Source organism: Aphanomyces invadans (assembly GCF_000520115.1).
Source record: "Aphanomyces invadans strain NJM9701 unplaced genomic scaffold supercont1.14, whole genome shotgun sequence".
Taxonomy (NCBI): Eukaryota; Oomycota; class Saprolegniomycetes; order Saprolegniales; family Verrucalvaceae; genus Aphanomyces; species Aphanomyces invadans.
This window is the reverse complement of record NW_008580159.1, coordinates 601,975-618,808: the sequence shown is the minus strand read 5'-3', so window position 1 is coordinate 618,808 and position 16,834 is coordinate 601,975. Positions and strand designations below refer to the sequence as shown.

The 16,834-nt window shown below is 57.1% G+C and overlaps 8 protein-coding genes across 9 annotated transcripts; 5 read left to right on the top strand and 3 right to left on the bottom strand.

Annotated features, from left to right (window-relative positions):
* Positions 1–19: 19 nt before the first annotated feature.
* H310_07564 (hypothetical protein) lies at positions 20–2,299 on the top strand. Its single transcript, XM_008872962.1, has 7 exons — positions 20–892; positions 946–1,145; positions 1,208–1,342; positions 1,394–1,542; positions 1,660–1,761; positions 1,835–1,913; positions 1,969–2,299. Exons 1-7 carry the CDS (start codon positions 90–92, stop codon positions 2,223–2,225), a joined length of 1,725 nt encoding a protein of 574 aa, XP_008871184.1. The 5' UTR covers positions 20–89; the 3' UTR covers positions 2,226–2,299.
* A 67-nt stretch (positions 2,300–2,366) lies between these two features.
* H310_07563 (pyruvate kinase) lies at positions 2,367–4,751 on the top strand. The gene is made up of 8 exons (XM_008872961.1): positions 2,367–2,544; positions 2,626–2,764; positions 2,826–2,972; positions 3,029–3,410; positions 3,464–3,695; positions 3,740–3,911; positions 3,956–4,199; positions 4,247–4,751. Exons 1-8 carry the CDS (start codon positions 2,419–2,421, stop codon positions 4,512–4,514), a joined length of 1,710 nt encoding a protein of 569 aa, XP_008871183.1. The 5' UTR covers positions 2,367–2,418; the 3' UTR covers positions 4,515–4,751.
* A 1,505-nt stretch (positions 4,752–6,256) lies between these two features.
* Positions 6,257–6,739, top strand: H310_07562 (hypothetical protein; the record flags this gene model as incomplete). Its single annotated transcript, XM_008872960.1, has 1 exon — positions 6,257–6,739. One exon carries the CDS (start codon positions 6,257–6,259, stop codon positions 6,737–6,739), a length of 483 nt encoding a protein of 160 aa, XP_008871182.1.
* On the bottom strand, positions 6,726–9,891 carry H310_07561. 2 transcript variants are annotated; one of them, XM_008872959.1, is made up of 8 exons: positions 8,836–9,891; positions 8,476–8,776; positions 8,237–8,427; positions 8,144–8,182; positions 7,891–8,094; positions 7,691–7,843; positions 7,568–7,625; positions 6,726–7,506 (listed from the first exon to the last, which is right to left on the bottom strand). In XM_008872959.1, exons 1-8 carry the CDS (start codon positions 9,871–9,873, stop codon positions 7,475–7,477), a joined length of 2,016 nt encoding a protein of 671 aa, XP_008871181.1. In that variant the 5' UTR covers positions 9,874–9,891; the 3' UTR covers positions 6,726–7,474. The 2 variants fall into 2 exon arrangements, with proteins under 2 accessions (XP_008871181.1, XP_008871180.1); XM_008872958.1 differs by having other exon boundaries at positions 6,757–7,506; positions 7,563–7,625; positions 8,836–9,873.
* A 46-nt stretch (positions 9,892–9,937) lies between these two features.
* On the top strand, positions 9,938–12,748 carry H310_07560 (hypothetical protein). The gene is made up of 6 exons (XM_008872957.1): positions 9,938–10,627; positions 10,672–10,784; positions 10,836–10,917; positions 10,976–11,151; positions 11,202–11,361; positions 11,412–12,748. Exons 1-6 carry the CDS (start codon positions 9,971–9,973, stop codon positions 12,456–12,458), a joined length of 2,235 nt encoding a protein of 744 aa, XP_008871179.1. The 5' UTR covers positions 9,938–9,970; the 3' UTR covers positions 12,459–12,748.
* A 9-nt stretch (positions 12,749–12,757) lies between these two features.
* Positions 12,758–13,650, bottom strand: H310_07559 (hypothetical protein). Its single transcript, XM_008872956.1, has 2 exons — positions 13,576–13,650; positions 12,758–13,502 (listed from the first exon to the last, which is right to left on the bottom strand). Exons 1-2 carry the CDS (start codon positions 13,630–13,632, stop codon positions 12,846–12,848), a joined length of 714 nt encoding a protein of 237 aa, XP_008871178.1. The 5' UTR covers positions 13,633–13,650; the 3' UTR covers positions 12,758–12,845.
* Positions 13,651–14,022: 372 nt separating this feature from the next.
* On the top strand, positions 14,023–15,308 carry H310_07558 (hypothetical protein). Its single transcript, XM_008872955.1, has 4 exons — positions 14,023–14,176; positions 14,249–14,551; positions 14,602–15,073; positions 15,121–15,308. Exons 1-4 carry the CDS (start codon positions 14,042–14,044, stop codon positions 15,249–15,251), a joined length of 1,041 nt encoding a protein of 346 aa, XP_008871177.1. The 5' UTR covers positions 14,023–14,041; the 3' UTR covers positions 15,252–15,308.
* Positions 15,118–16,761, bottom strand: H310_07557 (hypothetical protein). The gene is made up of 6 exons (XM_008872954.1): positions 16,626–16,761; positions 16,525–16,565; positions 16,254–16,476; positions 15,917–16,182; positions 15,806–15,865; positions 15,118–15,752 (listed from the first exon to the last, which is right to left on the bottom strand). Exons 1-6 carry the CDS (start codon positions 16,702–16,704, stop codon positions 15,282–15,284), a joined length of 1,140 nt encoding a protein of 379 aa, XP_008871176.1. The 5' UTR covers positions 16,705–16,761; the 3' UTR covers positions 15,118–15,281.
* Positions 16,762–16,834: the final 73 nt, after the last annotated feature.

Here is a 16,834-nt window from a genome sequence, read left to right as displayed (position 1 = left end):
ATTTCATTATACCATACAACGCACCTGTGAAAACTCGTCAATCGGTCGACGACGACGGCAGACAGGGGCGGCGATAAGCACCAGCATCGATGGAGAGTGTCGACGACGCGCTCAAGTTCCTCGCCAAGCAGTTCGAGAGCGCAGATGCGGCACGCGTACAGTGGCTCGACGAGAAAAAGCAGTTCCAGTCGCAGCTTCAGGAACTCCAGGCACAAACGAAGATCCAGGACGATTACGCCAAGGAACTCGTGCTCCAAGTCAAGATGCTCGAGTTCGCACTGCAGCAGGAGCGAGGACGGTATGTTGCGTCGATGGTTGTGCCCAAAGACAAGGCTATCACCCGTATTGAGCGTGCGAACACGCCGACGTCTCCCTTCAACAGTCCTCGCAGTGGCAGCGGCAAGGAGCAGACCGTCTTTCGCAAAGACAGCTCCAGCGTGTTTTCAAGCAGTCCAAACGTCACGTCGAAGCACTTGGACGTGAAAGGCGACTCAGAGGTGTCGAGGGGAGGAGCCAGTGTCAACGGGAGCATGGAGATATCGCGCAACGATGTGTCCGTGACGAGGAGTAAGGAGGGCGAGACGCTCATCTCGCGGTCGCGAGTCAATTCCAAAGCTGATAAACTGACACCGCCGCCACCATTAACATCCGCCGCTGTTGCTTCGTCGGCCACACCTGCTGCCGCTCCTTTGCCCGCGGCAGGAACCCCAAGGGGTCCACCACCTGTCGAGGTCACAACCAAAGTGAACGGCAACTTTCGCGCGTGCAAGATGAAGTTGAAACTCAGTGGACACCTCGATGGCGTCCGCGCGATCTGCTTCCATCCGTCGGACCCGTTGCTCGTGTCTGGGAGTGAAGATTGCACGGTTAAGATTTGGAATCTCGGGTCCAAGTACGTCGTTCTGAGTTGGTTTGGTCCACACACTGATGCATGACATGTGGCAGGAACACAGAGGTCGAACCAGTGGCGACGTTGCGAATGCACATGGACAGCGTGCTGGCAGTGGCCGCGATCAAGCCCGAGCATTCGAGTGGCCTGGGGTTTCGCAACGGACTCATTGCGACCGGCAGCAAGGACGGCACCATTGGGCTGCTTGCATTCCCTGAAGCGTCAGACAAGCCGATGGAGCCGCTTGCTTACGACGGTACGCAGTTGGGCACTGACTCCTCCTTGGGATGGTTTGTCCTCACGATGGGCGCGAGACAGATTATTACAAGTTTCTTGTGCATCGAATGGAATCCCATCACGACGCGATTTGGAGCTTACACGCGCACCCGTACACAAATCTGTTGTTCTCTGCCAGCGCCGACGCTTGTGTCCGTGTGTGGGGAATCGCTGCAGGTAGCACATCCTCAGCAAGTGTGTGTACTATCGAATTGTTAATGCAACTAGAACCGACGCTCAAGTGTACGCTGGGAGCGTCCGTGCGACAACACCCGTCTGGCATCGGACACAACCTCGACGGCATCCTCGTGCCCACCTGCGTGTCGGCCGTGCCAACCAATGCCGCGACAGTGATCGCAGGCTATACGTCTTGCACAGTACGTGAACAGACTGGACGTTTGTGGGGAGGATGGAAGATGCTCGTTGTGCATTCATTTACTGAGCCGTGCAGTGCATTGCACAAGTCGAACACTGACCAGCCCTGCCTGCGGTAGATCGGTCAATACGACATCAGCTCGGAACGGTTGATTCAGCTGATGGTGCCTCCAGAAAGCGACGTGCGAATAACAGCGTTCCGGGAAGCCCAAGTCAACTGCGTACGTGATGCCGTCACGTGGCCAACACGCCTGCCAGCCTTGTCAAGCCCTTACGTTTGTTGTGTGTGGGTAGATGGTGGCACACCCGACGATGCCTTTGGTGGTCGCGGCGCACCAAGATCGCCGCATTCGCTTTTATGATCTCCGCGCAGGTGACGACGACGCTTGTTTTGTCGTGATTGTTGGAGGCTCAACGAATGCCGTCAGGTCAATGCATTGCCTCGGTGGTAGCTCATCAGGATGCTGTCTCGTCGCTCGCGCTGGATTCGTCGGGGCTGTATGTGGCGTCTGGCGGGCACGACGGATCGCTACGGTTCTGGAGCGTGGCAGAACGCACGTGCGTACATGAACAGTCGGCACATCGGCCAAAGTATGCCGAAGCGGTACACAGCGTCGCCTACCACGCCACGCGGGGATTCGTTGCCACGGGTGGCGCCGACAGCGTCATTAAAGTATTCCAATAAGGACAGCACAGTTGTCGTTTGCGTGAGTTGTCGAGCCCGACATGCCGGCGCCGCCACCTTCGTCGCGCGTCCTAGACATCAAGTCCGGATACCATGGCGATGTTATCCGTATGCCTTTATAGGGTCGACCGAGTGTTGAAACGCTCACTCGTCGACGAGTTGGCGAGCTACCCGAGAGAGATCTTGGCGAGAGATGCACTCGGCTAACCAGACTCTGTCGCCGCGCTCGCGCCTTGTCCTTGGTGGCGGATGGGGCCAGCGCCCGCGGAGTATGTCGACCGACCAACACGAGACGAACACGACAAGCGGCGACATCCCGGTAATTGCACCAGATAGTGCATGCAACCCCATGCACGTATGCGATTACCTGACCTGCCATCGCGTGCTGGCATCTATGTAGAAGTACAAGGTTGAAATTTGCGAATCGCAGATCCTCGACCGCGACTTCACGCTGCACCGCCAGCGCAAGACGAAAATCGTGTGTGCGATCGGACCGAGCTGCTGGTCGGTCGAGATGCTTGGCAAGCTCCTCGATGCAGGTTGTCTTATCACGGCTGTCGTCCCTGCACACGTGTCATCACAAATATGTCGCCCACGCAGGCATGAACGTGGCGCGGTTCAACTTTTCCCATGGCGACCACTCTGTCCATTCGACGGCGCTGGCCAACCTGCGCACAGCCATCGACCAGCGTGAAAACTGCCACTGCGCAGTGCTGCTGGATACCAAGGGGCCTGAAATCCGCACGGGTACGTCGTGTCTGGCCCTTCTCTGAAGCAATCTGACTTACCGCGTTGGGTGCCAGGGCTGCTCAAGAACCACACGCCCCTTCACTTGACTGCGGGGCAGACGCTCACTATCTCAACCGACGACACGATCGAAGGCGACTACACACGCATTGGATGCAACTACCCCCATTTGGCCACGTCCGTTGCCCCCGGCTCGCGAATTCTCTGCGACGACGGCGCGTTGCAGCTGGAAGTCATCGCGTGTCGCGATAGCAAAGTCGACGTCCGTGTGCTGAATTCGCATGTCCTGGAAGAGCGCAAGAACATGTGCCTTCCAGGAGCTAAGATTCGAGTCCCAGGCATCACGGAGAAGGACAAGTACGACCTAGAGCACTTTGCGCTTCCGCAAGGCGTCGATATTGTGTCCGGGTCGTTCGTCCGGTCCGCGGACAACGTGCGGTCAGTCCAACCGCACACGTGGTCGCGAACCCGTTTCATGGTCGTGAGTGCAGGGCGTTGCGAGCGTGCCTGGGCGACGCTGGCAAGCACATCCGGATCCACGCCAAGATTGAAAGCATCGAAGCATTGGAAAATCTGGACGAGATACTGGAAGAGGCCGACGGAATTCACGTGAGCCGTGGGGACCTCGGCATGGAACTCCAGCCAGAACAGGTCTTCCTCGCGCAAAAGTTGATCATCCGCAAAGCCAACATCGCTGGCAAGCCCGTGGTCACGTCGACGCAGGTCGGCTGAAATCGTTTCCACCCGAACGTCTTAAGCTGGAGCAGATGCTTCAATCCATGACCAAGTGCCCGACGCCAACGTCTGCCGAGTGCTCGGACGTGGCCAACGCAGTGCTGGACGGCACAGACGCCGTCATGCTGTCGGCGGAAACAGCCAAAGGCGAGTTTCCCGTCGAAGCAGTCGCGACTATGTCTCGCATCTGCATCGAAGCCGAAGGTACGATGCTCATTGTTTGGTTGACGCTGAGGGTGGCGCGACAGGGTCGTTGAATTACTCGCGGTTGTACGCCAAGACGCGGGAAGCCACGTCACGGCCCGTCGATGTGTGCGAAGCTGTATCGTCGTCTGCAGTCGAGACCGCGCTGGACGTCCAAGCCAAGCTGATCGTGTCGCTGACTGACTCGGGGTTTTCCAGCTTGAAAATTGCCAAGTACCGTCCGAAAGCGCTCGTGGTCGCGGTGACAGCGCTTCCTCATGTCGCAAGACAGTTGGCAGGACTGTCGAGGTATATGGGCGGCGTGGCAACAGACGGACTGATTGAGAGCATGGTAGAGGCATTTCGGTGCTTCGTGTGGAGACCATGACCGGCACGGACGACTTGATTCTGAAAGCCATCGAGTTTGCCAAGGCCCGTGGATGGATCGACAACGGCGACATGGTCGTGGTGCTCCACGGACTTACGGAGGCCTTGCCTGGCATGACGAGCGTTGTCAAGATTATCGAAGCCCAGCCGTATGGGTATGCATCGCCGATGCACCAAAAGGTGCCCAAGACGGTGGCCCCTCAAAAGTCGACGTCACTCTCGCGGTTTACGTTTTAACGACGAACTCGTCGGCAGACAGCGATGATCGATCTTGCGCGTGTGTGGGGTTGCAGCACCGAATTGCCCGACCTATCTCACGATCATTCTTACAAGTGCCATCGATCACGACACATGGCGTCGGAGCATTCGCCTGGCATACGCTAGAAGGCGCTTATCGGTGGAGGATGTCAAAATGATGGGTGGAAACCACCTGCCAAGGAAAGTAGTGTATGTATTGCGTTGCTGCTCCCAAGCGGTGCCACATCCGCAACTTCACCGCGCTTGTGGAACGGAATACCAAACTGTCATCGCCACCAGAACGGGCACCCACAACTAGATGCCCGTCCTTCATTGCATGCAGCCAGCACCATCCAGTTTGTCAGCATGAGGACCCCTCATCGCCCATTCCTGGCTGTTTGAATCCCATCCGTTTAATTTCGCAGAGGTATCGATGGGTGTAGCGGAGGCGCAGTGGCAAGTCCTGTCTTTGTGTCTCGCATCGGGGCTGGCTCGCTTCACGTTTGGGGGTTGTATCGATCAAGGGGTGGGTGAACACACCAACTGGACGTGTGCTGGTGGTTCGTAGCCATCCGTCCAACTGCACATAACCGACTCTCCCTCGGCGGCGATAGTCCTTTTTGCCCACGGATCGTCGCCCTGCTCTTTTCACATGGACCCCCCCCAACGGAAAAGGTCGCTCGAGGTGTTCTGTGCATGCTCCAGCCCCACGACAATGGCAGGTCGTCTCTGTTCTATGAACAAGCCGTCGCAGGTGTGGACCGTGAGCCGTCGCATTGTGGCATCGAGTCGAGATGGATCTGCTCGATGCAGCGAAACCACGACGTTTCCAACGCCGTTTGAAACGGCTAGACATACGTTTAAAACACAGGAAAAACGTTTGAAACAAGTAGACCTGTCGCCACATTTTGCACGATGACATGAACTTGTTTGGCCAAACACGATGAGTAATGCATGCCGTCCACGCAAACGGAAGGCCGCTCAGCCCATGCTGCACAGCTCGGCGGAGATGCTGGGGTGGGCGCATGGCCTTGCACAACTTTGTGCGCACCGCTCCACGGCACTACTGCCCCACGGGCTCATGTAATGTCATGCATGCTTCCCTTGCACAGGCGGGGCAAACGTGGCCAACACGGCACTGTCGCTCACGTTTTCGTATCGCAGCATTTGCTGCAGACAAAGCATTGGCCATGTCTCCTTGTGGTTGTGTCGTGAGCGCATACATTTCACGACGTATCAAAATCTGGATTTGCCCGTACAGCCAGACAACCGCGGCGCTTTTACTATCTAACGCAACTGCATCAAGCACTTCTTTCGAGTACGACCACCGTGCGGCACCTCCACCAAGCGTTGGAGTGTGCCATTTCGCCATGTCATGGTATTGTCCGACATCTTGCGTTCAGAGCTCATGTGATTCGTGGTCTGTGGAGGTGGGATGCTGGCGGCACCACCAAACTGCCTCCGAGTTCTGAACATGCTCGTCCCACTTTTTAACGGGATCACATGGCCATGCCAATGGTGCTTTACGCGCTGGACAAAGTCAGGCGCTGCAGCCTGGCTTTTTGGTTGGTATCTGTGGCAACGACGACGGCAGTCGCTTTATTTCACCGTCTCTCACACGACCCGTCGTCAATATGATGTCCGTCCAAGACACAATGCGTTGTCACCCCTGGTCCAGCCCGTCGGACGACGTGCTGCTGCTGCCATCGCTAGTTACGATAGACGCGACAACACTTCCAAGCATGGCGCTGCAGCAAGCCCACCAACACACTGTGCTGCCGTCCATCTCGTCCTTGCTCCACCGCCACCACTTGCCATCGCAGCCGCCTTCACCCGACGGTGGCTACCAGTCTAAGCAGCCGCATCTCGCCTCGATGGCCTACTACCACCAACATTACACGATGGGATCCCGCGTCGACGGCATTGCCAGCGGCAACTACACACCTCCTGACGAAAACACGCACTCGACGCACAAAGCTCGATGGCGCCTCTCCAAGTACTGCACGGTCGAGAACTGCGAGCGAGTGTCCCAACGCAACGGCCTTTGTCATAGCCACGGCGGCAAGCGGTCGTGCAAAGAAATATCGTGTCGCGCCAAGGACCGCGGCAACGGGTATTGCATTCGCCACGGCGGTGGACGGCCGTGCAAAATCCCCGACTGCCCCAAGAAAGCTCGTCGACAGGGCATGTGCACACAGCACTACCGTGTCATTCACCCCAACTAAGGTTAACGTACACTGGAGCTATTTATTCAACTGTCGTGAGTTTGAGGTTGCGCGACCTTGGAGCGTCGTTCACGGTCGGGGTGCTCCCACGTGTGTCCGAGCCAAGGCAGCGTCCAGGAAAGCTGCGACGCCACGGAATCTCCCAGAGTCACAAACCACCTAGCGGGGGGTTCGACGCCCCACAGGTTGCTACTCTTAAGCACTCGGTCGGCCACATGCCACCGTTTTAAGTGATGTCCATGCCAAGACATCCCTGGACGGCCCTAGCCACCCACGTCCAATTTCGCTTGCATGGCTTGAATCGTCGTCAAAATCGTGGCTAACGTGGATGTCGTGGCTGCGTCGCGCGCGGCCGCGTCGGCCTTGATGCGCCTCATCTGCCGCGCGATCTTCCAGACTTTAGCCGATACGAGTTTGTCGTCGATTTCGTCCTCCTCGCTGGTCTCGGTCGAGTGGCTGTCGGATTCTGCCGCATCGATCGCGGTGGTATCCTCGTTTTCCGGTCGAATGTCGAGGCGCTTGAGCAAGTCAAACTTGGCGCCGCGCCGTCCCAAGAGCAGCCCCGACGGTTTGCGACGGTGATGGTTGACAACTTCGCCGTACGCCCGGATCCGACGCTGCATGTTCTTTTCTGCAATGGCCGTGATCTTGGCCAGTGTCTCCGGCGACAGGTTGCGATTCCCGTACAACATGGTGATGCGCTTCACGACGAGCTTCTTCATTTCGTTGGCAAACTCAGGAAAGTCGCCTAGGATGCTGTTGAATCCCTACGTGAACAATAACAAACAGCGGTCAAATGGGGACACGATGCGTTCTCCAGTACGTCACGGGTGAGGATGCACAGCTCCGCCATCGTCTTGGTCCGGACAGATCGCGTTCGAAACACCTGGCAATGGCAACGTGTTGGAGCCAGGGTCAAGGGATCGACCGGCAGCTACTGCCGCATCCTACCTCCATGACAATGCCAATCTCGCCGAAAAAGTCGCCGTCTGCCAGGAGAATGGCGTCGTCGTTGGTGCCAATAACAGCCGGCGTCGCGCGCTCCGAAGGAAGCACTTCGACGCATCCTTTGACAATCATGTACAATTCCCGGCCGATTTCACCCTAGCTCGTCGCCTTTGGTCGAAGCGCACGAAGACAATGGAACCTACCTCTTTGAAAATAAAGTCGTTCGGCATGTACACGACCTGGCGCAGCATCATGCAAATCATCCCGAGGACGTCGTCCGATGCGTGCTGAAAGAACGGGATCTTGAGCAACTGGTCCTTGTACAAGTAGATGGCGATTTGATGGCGCAGCGGCTCGGACATGCCTTTGTCGTTGAGCAGCGTCATGGTCTCGGACAAGTTTCGATTCTGTGCATGCACGATGAGGGCTACAACGTGTCGCCACGCTAGCTCTTACATTCACCCAGAGGTAGTCGTAGTACGCCAGCACACGCGTCTACGTGCAAAGAATGCCATCAGGTTATGAACGCCAGCACCAAAGCTCAAGTACTCGGATGGGTTTGGGCAAGCTCAGCGATTCCATTTCGTGGTATACTTGGTCCATCTTTTTTCGGAACGCGTTCCCGATGCGGTTAAAACTGTGCACCATCGTGATCACGTTGCCAAAGATGAGCGCCGTGTAGATGACGCCGACGGGCTGGACGATGGCAAACCACAGGTACACGTACGGCGGGGGAGTTCCTGGAGATGGCCCGCGATGAGGGCGGCCACGGTCGCATGACTGCGTACCTGTTTTATGGGCCCCGCCCAAGATGGTGGACGTCGACTCGATCTGGGCATTCGAGACGCCGAGAAGCGCCGTGATGGCGACTTCAAATGACATGATGTACAGCTCGGAGAACCGCGCGTCGTCGCAGAGGGGTTCGATCGCCAACGTGTTTTCGTCGCACGGGTTGAGGACGAGGACCCAAATGCATGCACACGCGTGGACGAGAAAAAAGAGCGACCCCATGATTGTCAGCATGCCCGTGTACCCCTTGTACCGGCGCAAGTTTTTGAGCAACCTGCCAAGCCGCAGCAATTTCGGAATCTAAGCACGGCATGGTATCACGACCCCCCACTCTGCGGCACACGTCGGCGGGCGCTTACCTTGAGATACTTGACCAACTTGACCGTGTGCCGAGTCGTGGCGCCTGTGAAGCTGTCGGCTTTGTTCCCGAGAAAGATTTCGACCGGCAACGACGAGAACAGGTCAAGGTAAAACCAAACCGACTTCATGTAGAGCTTGGAAATGTCGGACGGATTCATGATCACGACGCCGCACTCGACAACGCCCGTGCGAAAGCGCACGACCATGTCCACGATGAACCAGACGTCGAGGAACACGATGAAGCTGCCGACGGATGGGCCAGGGTCCCAAAAGTCAAAGCACATTTGAACGGGGACGAGCCAGCAGTACACGAGCACAAACAGCGCGGTTGTAAAGTCCCACAGCACCTTGGCCATCCCCATCGGATGCAGCACGTACAAGTACTTGCGGCCATCCTGCATCTCCTCGAGCGTGTGGCGAAGCACATTGGGATCGTAACTCCGCGTCGAAGCGGCAAAGAAGCTCAGACTACGCTTGAGTGTGTACTTTTTCGATGCTTGCGCTGCTCGCATGAACCTAGAAGACGCCATGCTTCGCGGAGGACGGGGTTGAATGCTTGGTCGGTTCGCTTCCGCCGCCGCGCCTTCGAGGTAGATGCGTTTCATCGTCGCCAACCGGCCGCCCGTTTTTGCAAGGATAATGCTCTTCAGCCTCGACTTGGAGGCGTGCACGGAAGCACGTTTGCGTCTCACATCTGCGTTTGGAGCGGGGTCGCCGCCAGTCATGTCGCTCGCGGCCGCCGCTTCGGCCACGTGGTGCAGCGACGTAGGGTTGTCGACCACGACCTTGACATGCTGATGGAGCATCTCGTGCTCTTGTGTGGACGAATTGTCCGACCGAAGCGATGCCGCCGTGGTGACGACGCGTCTTGACCTACTGGAAGCTGTCCATGGGTCGGCACGTTTGTGCGAATCGTCTTGCGATGCTGCGACGCTATCGTCGTGGTCCGCGGTGGGCGTCGAAGCGATGCGAGGATCTTCATGGAGCATCGGATCCACGCGGTACTTGTGCACCGGCGGCAACGACCTGTCGACCATGCTCTGCGGAGGTTTCCCTGACCACGAAACCGTGGAGCGCCTCATGTCGTTACTTTCGAGGCATCGTGAGGACTCCAAACGTGCACATTGAGTGTGCATGCCGTCTCTTCTCCCCTCGACGGACGTGGCCGTGACAGCCACGGACGACTGCATGGTGTCCTTGGACGTCAACTCCGATCCGTCCGCCGCTCGCCCACACGTGGAAGTCTCGACTCGTGTGCGTGCATCCCTGCCACTGAAACGTCAACTCGCGGACAAAGGAACGAGTCATTCCGCGTCGCCGGCAACTCGTCGGCAGTGCATGAAGTCCTGTCGCGAGTACTTTACAAGGCACGTCACCCGTCTCCACGACCGCTTGTCCTCGCGCGCCAACACGCTCATGCTACACCCGTACAGTCGTTTCCGCCGGTTCTGGGACATGCTCCTCGCCTTCTCCGTCATTTACGAATGCTGGCTCATTCCATTCACGCTCGCCATGTCGTGGTGGGTACCGTCGCACGCGATCGAAAAGCTGCACGTGTCGCTCGACGTGTTTTTCATCTCGGACCTCGTCCTCAACTTTCGGACAGCTGTCGTCGTGTACGGAGAGCTCATTCAAGATCCGCGCGACGTCGCAATGATCTATTTCAAGTCTTGGTTCCTCGTCGACTTCATCTCGGTGTTTCCGACCGACGTTGTCGTGACAGCGCTGTCCCCCGCGAATGCTGTTTCGAGCACGAGCACGCGCGGTGTCAAACTGCTCAAATATGTCAAGGTAGGGCCTTCATGGAGTCGTCGTCCTGACGGGGTGACTTCTAGCTGCCCAAGCTGCTTCGGCTATCCCAGCTCGTCCGGCGGTTCCGCCGGTTTCAACGCTATGAAGGCGCGCTTACCATCTTTTCCGCGTTTGTCTTTTTGCTCCACATTGCCGGGTAACATGGTCACGTGGCCCCCCTTTTGCGTGTCAACAGACGGCCCATTAGATGCGTGTGGATCGCCTCCGTCGGCCCGTGCGACGACCCAGTGACTAAGGAGCTGGCGTCCGGTTTCTGCAGCCCAGACTCGGTGCTCATCCACGCCGGAGCGTTCGTGCTCTGACCTCTCACTCTCGGGCGTGGTGTAGGTGTATCAAGTGTACGCGTTGGGACTGTATTACGCCGTCGTGATGCTAACGTCCATGTCGCTCGACGTGGTGTTTGCGGCCGACAACCCTCTCTGCGGTGGCTACCGGGACACGGTGAATGCTACAGCGCTGCCGTCGGCAATCGTGCCCCTCCAGTCGACGCTTGTCGTGCTCAGGTGATGGATTCGTGTGGACTCGTCCACTCGCGCTAACTCGATGGACGTAGCACGGGGTACGCTATCGTGGGCCTCATCATGAATTCCGTTGTGATCGGGAGCTCTGTCTTTGTCGTCGAGAGCTGGAATCGTGCGGGGTATCAATTCCGCAAGCGCATCGACATGATCAACCACGAAATGGAGTTCCTTCAGCTCCCTGAGCACCTTCGCGTACGCATGCATGTCCCGACTGTGCACCGCTGACTGACGGCCGTCGACAGCTACGAATCAAGGCATACCATCAGTATTTGTGGACCCATCAAGGCAGCGCGACGGAGAAGGTGTCCCTGCTCCAGGACAAGGGCATGTCCGAGCCGCTGCGCAAGGAGATCGCTGTCTTTATGTACCGAGACATGCTGTCCAAGATTCCGCTCTTTCAAACCGTGTCAGATCAGCTGCTCGGGTTTGTCTGCTTGTGCCTGACCACCGTCATTTTCCTTCCCCAAGACAAAATCATCACCCGCGGCGAAGTTGGGAAAGATCTATTTATCGTCGCAAGGGGCTGTGTCATCGTGTTGGCCGGCGAACGTATGAGCGAGGCCACGATGGCCAAGCTCGCGCTCAACGAGACTCGCCAGTCCTCCATGCAGCGCGATCCATCGACAAGCACACGCCGGTCCGTCCCTCCCAACTCCAAGGTGTTGAATGCGTCGCCCGTCGACAGGACCCGAAACAGCGACGACGATGACGTAACCCACGGCGACGTCATCCTGTGGGAAGGATCGTTTTTTGGCGAAATTGGGCTGCTCATGGAAGTCGAACGGACTCGCACTGTTGTGGCAGGATCGATTTGCGAACTGGGGGTGCTGTCCAAGAACGATTTCACCGCCGTCATGAAGCAGTTCCCGTCCTTTGCCAAGGACATCAAGCGCCTCGTTGCCGAGCGCTGCCAAGATTCACTCCCGCGGCCAGACACAACCGCATCGGGCCTGCCGCGTCCCATGCAAACACCGCTCAAGAGATCGCCGTCCAACGAGTCGGTCGCTTCGCCGTCAGCGACACCGCCTCGGCGCAGGCCAACCTTGGCCCTTCCAAAGCAACACGCCCGATCGACAAGGAAACCTCCATCGTCGTTGTCCCGACCGTCCACTTTGTTGCGGCAAAAGTCTCTATCCACTGCAATGTTCTCACGCAGCGATCAGTCGGGTGGGACTTGCTGCACCAAAGAAGATATGGAACAGCTAGACGCCAAGCTCGACCGCGTCGAGGCACTCCTCCAAGAACTTTTGGCAAGATCCGACCTAGCGCAGTTCGCGAGTCAGGCGTAATCTCGCGGTAGCAACGCGACACCAAAACACTCGCACTAACCACGTTGTCGCCTTGAGCCAGAGAGTACGTAGCTCGGGCGATCTCGTCGGCTGGTGTATTTTTCCAAGCAGCACATTCATGTTGAATGCAACCAGACCATCAGAACGACGACATCGGACGTGCGAGCGAGCAAGCCATTCCTCGGCGATGTGGTCATTCCGGCCGCCACCACGACAGTGTCCGTCGCGAATGGATGGTAAAGATCGAATGAATCCCCAGGGGCAGTCTTTACACAATCTCATCGCTACATGAATCGTGCGCTGCCACTGGGTTTGCAGTTCGTTGGCGGCTGGAGATCCCCACGAAGACAATCGCCGACAAGGAGACTCATGATACATTGATGGTGGTTACAAGCCGAAAAAGTCCATGGCGGAGCTCAAAGCTAGACGTTGTCGAACAGCAGCAGGCTTGGAATCCCTCGGATTGAGCATCGATGCACCAGAGGACGACGAAAGTGGCATGGATAAATAGGTCGAGCTCGCGGCATGGGGTGGCGCGGCGGTGGACGTACCGGGAGGCATCGATGGCTGGCGTGGGCGGTACAGGTTACTGTTGTCTTTTTCAATCGAGCGAACGATATATACTTCGTGCTTTCGCTTTTCGCTCTCCTCGCGACGCACGGCTTTTTCAATGTCGTACTTTTTTTGGTGCATCCGATACAGCTCCTTCTCGGCGCGGCGCAAACGCTCTTCGACGATAGCTTTTCGCTTGCACTCGTCATCCCACTTGCGCTCCCATACCTTGCGCTCCTCTTCCAGTTGCAATCGCTCCTGCATCCACCGCTTCTCGTCTTCGGCTTTCATAGCATCCAAGTTGATGCGTTCGCGGGCTTCATACTCGAGCCGGCGCTCCAAATCTTCGTTCACGTACTCCAAGTCGTTCTGTCGCCTCGTTTGCGTTTCCAGTTGACGCTTTGTCTCGGTCAGTTCCGCTTGCAAACGCTGAACGAGCTGCGTGTCTTGCCGCCGTTCCCGTTCAAACAGTGGAACAGTATTCTCCCCCTCCTACATCGGTACACGAAGATGCACGCCATGACCTCCACGAAGCCCCAAACGCGTGACAGCTACACGATCGTACCAGGGAATGTGGATGGTTCCACTTGGTCGCCCCCGCGGTCTTGTCCATGGCCAGCATCGTCAAGGAACACTGCACCTGATTCTGTGGGAGTTGTTCGGATAACATCGTATCCGGATACCAAACTATTTTCGTGTTCTCCGCAAAACGGCTCGCACTGGCACCATGGAACACCACATGGGTGCACTCTATACCGCATCGCGGCAATTATCGCCAGGTCGCAAAGGCCACATCGCCGCCTCCACTGGCGACACCATGTCGTCGGCTGGGTTGTCGGCCTTCGTGGGTGTCATCGACTTGCGCCCCCAAAAGGTTCAAGTATCGATAAATAGAGTATATCCACCTGTTGCATTTCGGAGCCGGATTATCCAAAATAGGGATATATCGTATGATAGAGGTTTAAATATCGAGTTTCATAGGATATATGAAAATTGAGGTGTGGTGACGAAACGGCGCGATCCACCCCTCGATGTTGAGAGACGCCGCGCTCGTGGTGGCCGGCGTGTGCATCGCCTTGCAGGTGCAAACACTGCTCCGAGTTTGCCAGAAGAGGGAGACTTCGTTGCCGAAGGAGGACAAACCGGTTGGCCACGCGAATGTCGCCGTACGTAACACACGCCCTCACTCCGCTGCACTTGAGGCCGTTCATTTCACCGTGCGAGGGAATCACATGTAGGAGATTGCCAACACAGCCGATCCCCGTGCGCGTGGCGATATTGCAACCACACGGGTGGACAAACGCTTGACGTACTTGGAGAAGGATCCCCGAAGTTCTGGCCTTCTCGTGTTGATGCGCCATGGGCAATCGGTGTGGAACCGAAAACCCGCGCGCCCTGATTTTGTCTGGCGATATGCTGGTACGGTGGACGTCCCGCTGTCCGAAGTTGGGATGCAAGAGGCGCTGGAAGCAGGAGTAGCGCTGCAACACATTCCGTTGGATCTTGTCTTTTGCTCCGAAATGGATCGCGCTCGCAACACAGTTCGTCCCGTCCTGTCGTTCCATCGTGGCGTCACCATCTCGTTTGGCAGGTGTCGCTAGCGCTGTCTGTCCATGAAAGCGGCAAGACGCCGATCGTCGTCCACTCCTCACCACTGGCCGCGCCAGAATTCAACGACCTCGTCGAGCCCAACCCGACACAGTTTGTCCTGCCTGTGTACGTTTCGGCAGCGCTCAACGAGCGGCACTTTGGTTCGCTTCAAGGGGTTCCAAGCACCTCTCATCCGCCCCACATCAGCGCCATTGTTCGCAACGAGTATCGTATCAAATTTCCTGGTCCGAACGGCGAAAGTTGCGCCGACGTCGAGGCCCGAGTGTTGCCGTATTTTCGCGAGTACATTTTGCCCCAGTTGGCCTCGGGCAAGAACGTGCTCGTATCCACGCATGGGTTTGTGATTCGGACTCTCATCAAGGTGCTGGAAGGCCTAGACGACGAAGAGTACTTGGCCCAAATGAACGTCGAGAAGGTCAAACCGGAAGCATGCCGCCTGCTGGCCCCAACTGGTATGACCCCACTCTAGACGCTCTGCGATTGCTCACAATTGACTCAGGGGTACCGCTCATGTATGCATTCGAACACGGCGACTGTGCCGGCGGTAGATTAGTTCCCGTTGTGGACGAAAACAGGCGCGCCCGTGCGAAATCCATTGCCCGGAGCCAAAGTAAAGACTCGCTGCACTGATCTTGACACACGGCGGTATTTTTCAACTAGCTATTCGTCCGCCGTCGCGGATTCCAGTCGCGCGACCAACTCGGCCTTGTTGCCCTTGATGGGCAGTCCTCGGCGCTTTAGCTCGTCTCGAAGTTCCGTGACTTTCATGGAGGACGCGGGGGTCGACGCTCTTTTGGCGCGACTGCTCGCCGGGGATTTCACCGGCGTTTGGACGGCAGCACGAGGAGCTTCGTCGACCTCCATGTCGTCGGACGGTACATCCACCGCAGTCTTTTGCGGAGAACGCTTCGGGGATGGAATGGGTGGAAGCGGAATTTGCTCGGGCTTGACCAAGGCTTTGGGCGACACGACAACTTCGTGTTGCACAGAGTCGGCAGCAGCAAGCTCTGTTTTTCGGGGAGACGTCACATGAGATGCCGCGACAGGCTTTCGAGGAGACGTGGTGCGAGCTGGCGGGGGTGCTGTGTGTGCGGGAGGGGGGGACTGGTGGTTTCGAGGTGGTGATAGTGCCTGCGCACAAGAGTCAAGGCACTCAAAAGAACGTTGTGCATGACCAACTGCACCTTGATTTGAGCTTCCAAGCGGTTGACTTCTTCGAGCGATGATGCTTGCGCAATGGCGCTCTGGCGAGCAGACGGTCAGCACTGTGGGATCCCAGGTACATGAACATGTACCTTCAGCTGCGCCAGTGAGGGTCGTCCCGCTGGAGCTGCTGGGGGGGACGCAGGTGCGGTATCGTCTGAGGAATGAGTGGACTCTTCTACGGATCCTTCCACAATCTTTTTTCCAGCGAGGGAGTTGAAGAGGCGGACCGCTTCTTCGCGCTCGACGGGGCGAACCTTCTTGAAATCCAACACGCGCAAGTTGGGCAGGGTGTGAATGACATATTCGCGGTAGTACGACTTGCGTGCGACAGGGTTGCCGACCAGAGATAACGTATGTGCTAGGGGGTTAAGGAACTGCACAACTCGACAGCAGAAAGAAATGGGAGCACACGCATCGAAAGGATATCCAAATGATCAAAGCAGCGCAACGCGTCAACGTCCGTGAGATTTGCAATGCTGTTGTTGGTGAGGAGAAGGACGGACAGGTTGGGAATCGAGTCGGCCAGATTGTCTTGAATGCGATGGACCTTGTTGTTGTGCAGAAGGAGCATGCGCAGACGTTTGAGTCGGGGAAAGTTCTCGAGCATTTTGATCTCGTTGTCGGACAAGTCCAGACAGTCGAACCCGTCCTGGAAGGGAGCATGGGTTTAGTCCCGTGGTGCACATATCGCACGTACTTTGGTCGCCCCTAAGTTTTCCAACACTGGGATTTTGTACCCTACATGAAGCCGTCCTGATGAGCAGTGTTTCCGGCAAACGTAGCCGATGCGTGGCGTACCGCGAAGATCCAACTCTCGCTCCCGCAGAGGGTTGATGTGCGCACGGGCGCTCAAGATGAGCTCAGCTGTCAAACGCATGCGGACCTTCCTTCTTCCTCGACCTACGGCGTCAAGACCAGGGGTATCTGTTCTGCGGTGGGATCGTTTGGTTCACAGGTTTGCGCCAATCAAAAGCAAGTATATGTTTGAATCGAGCCAATCAAAAAAT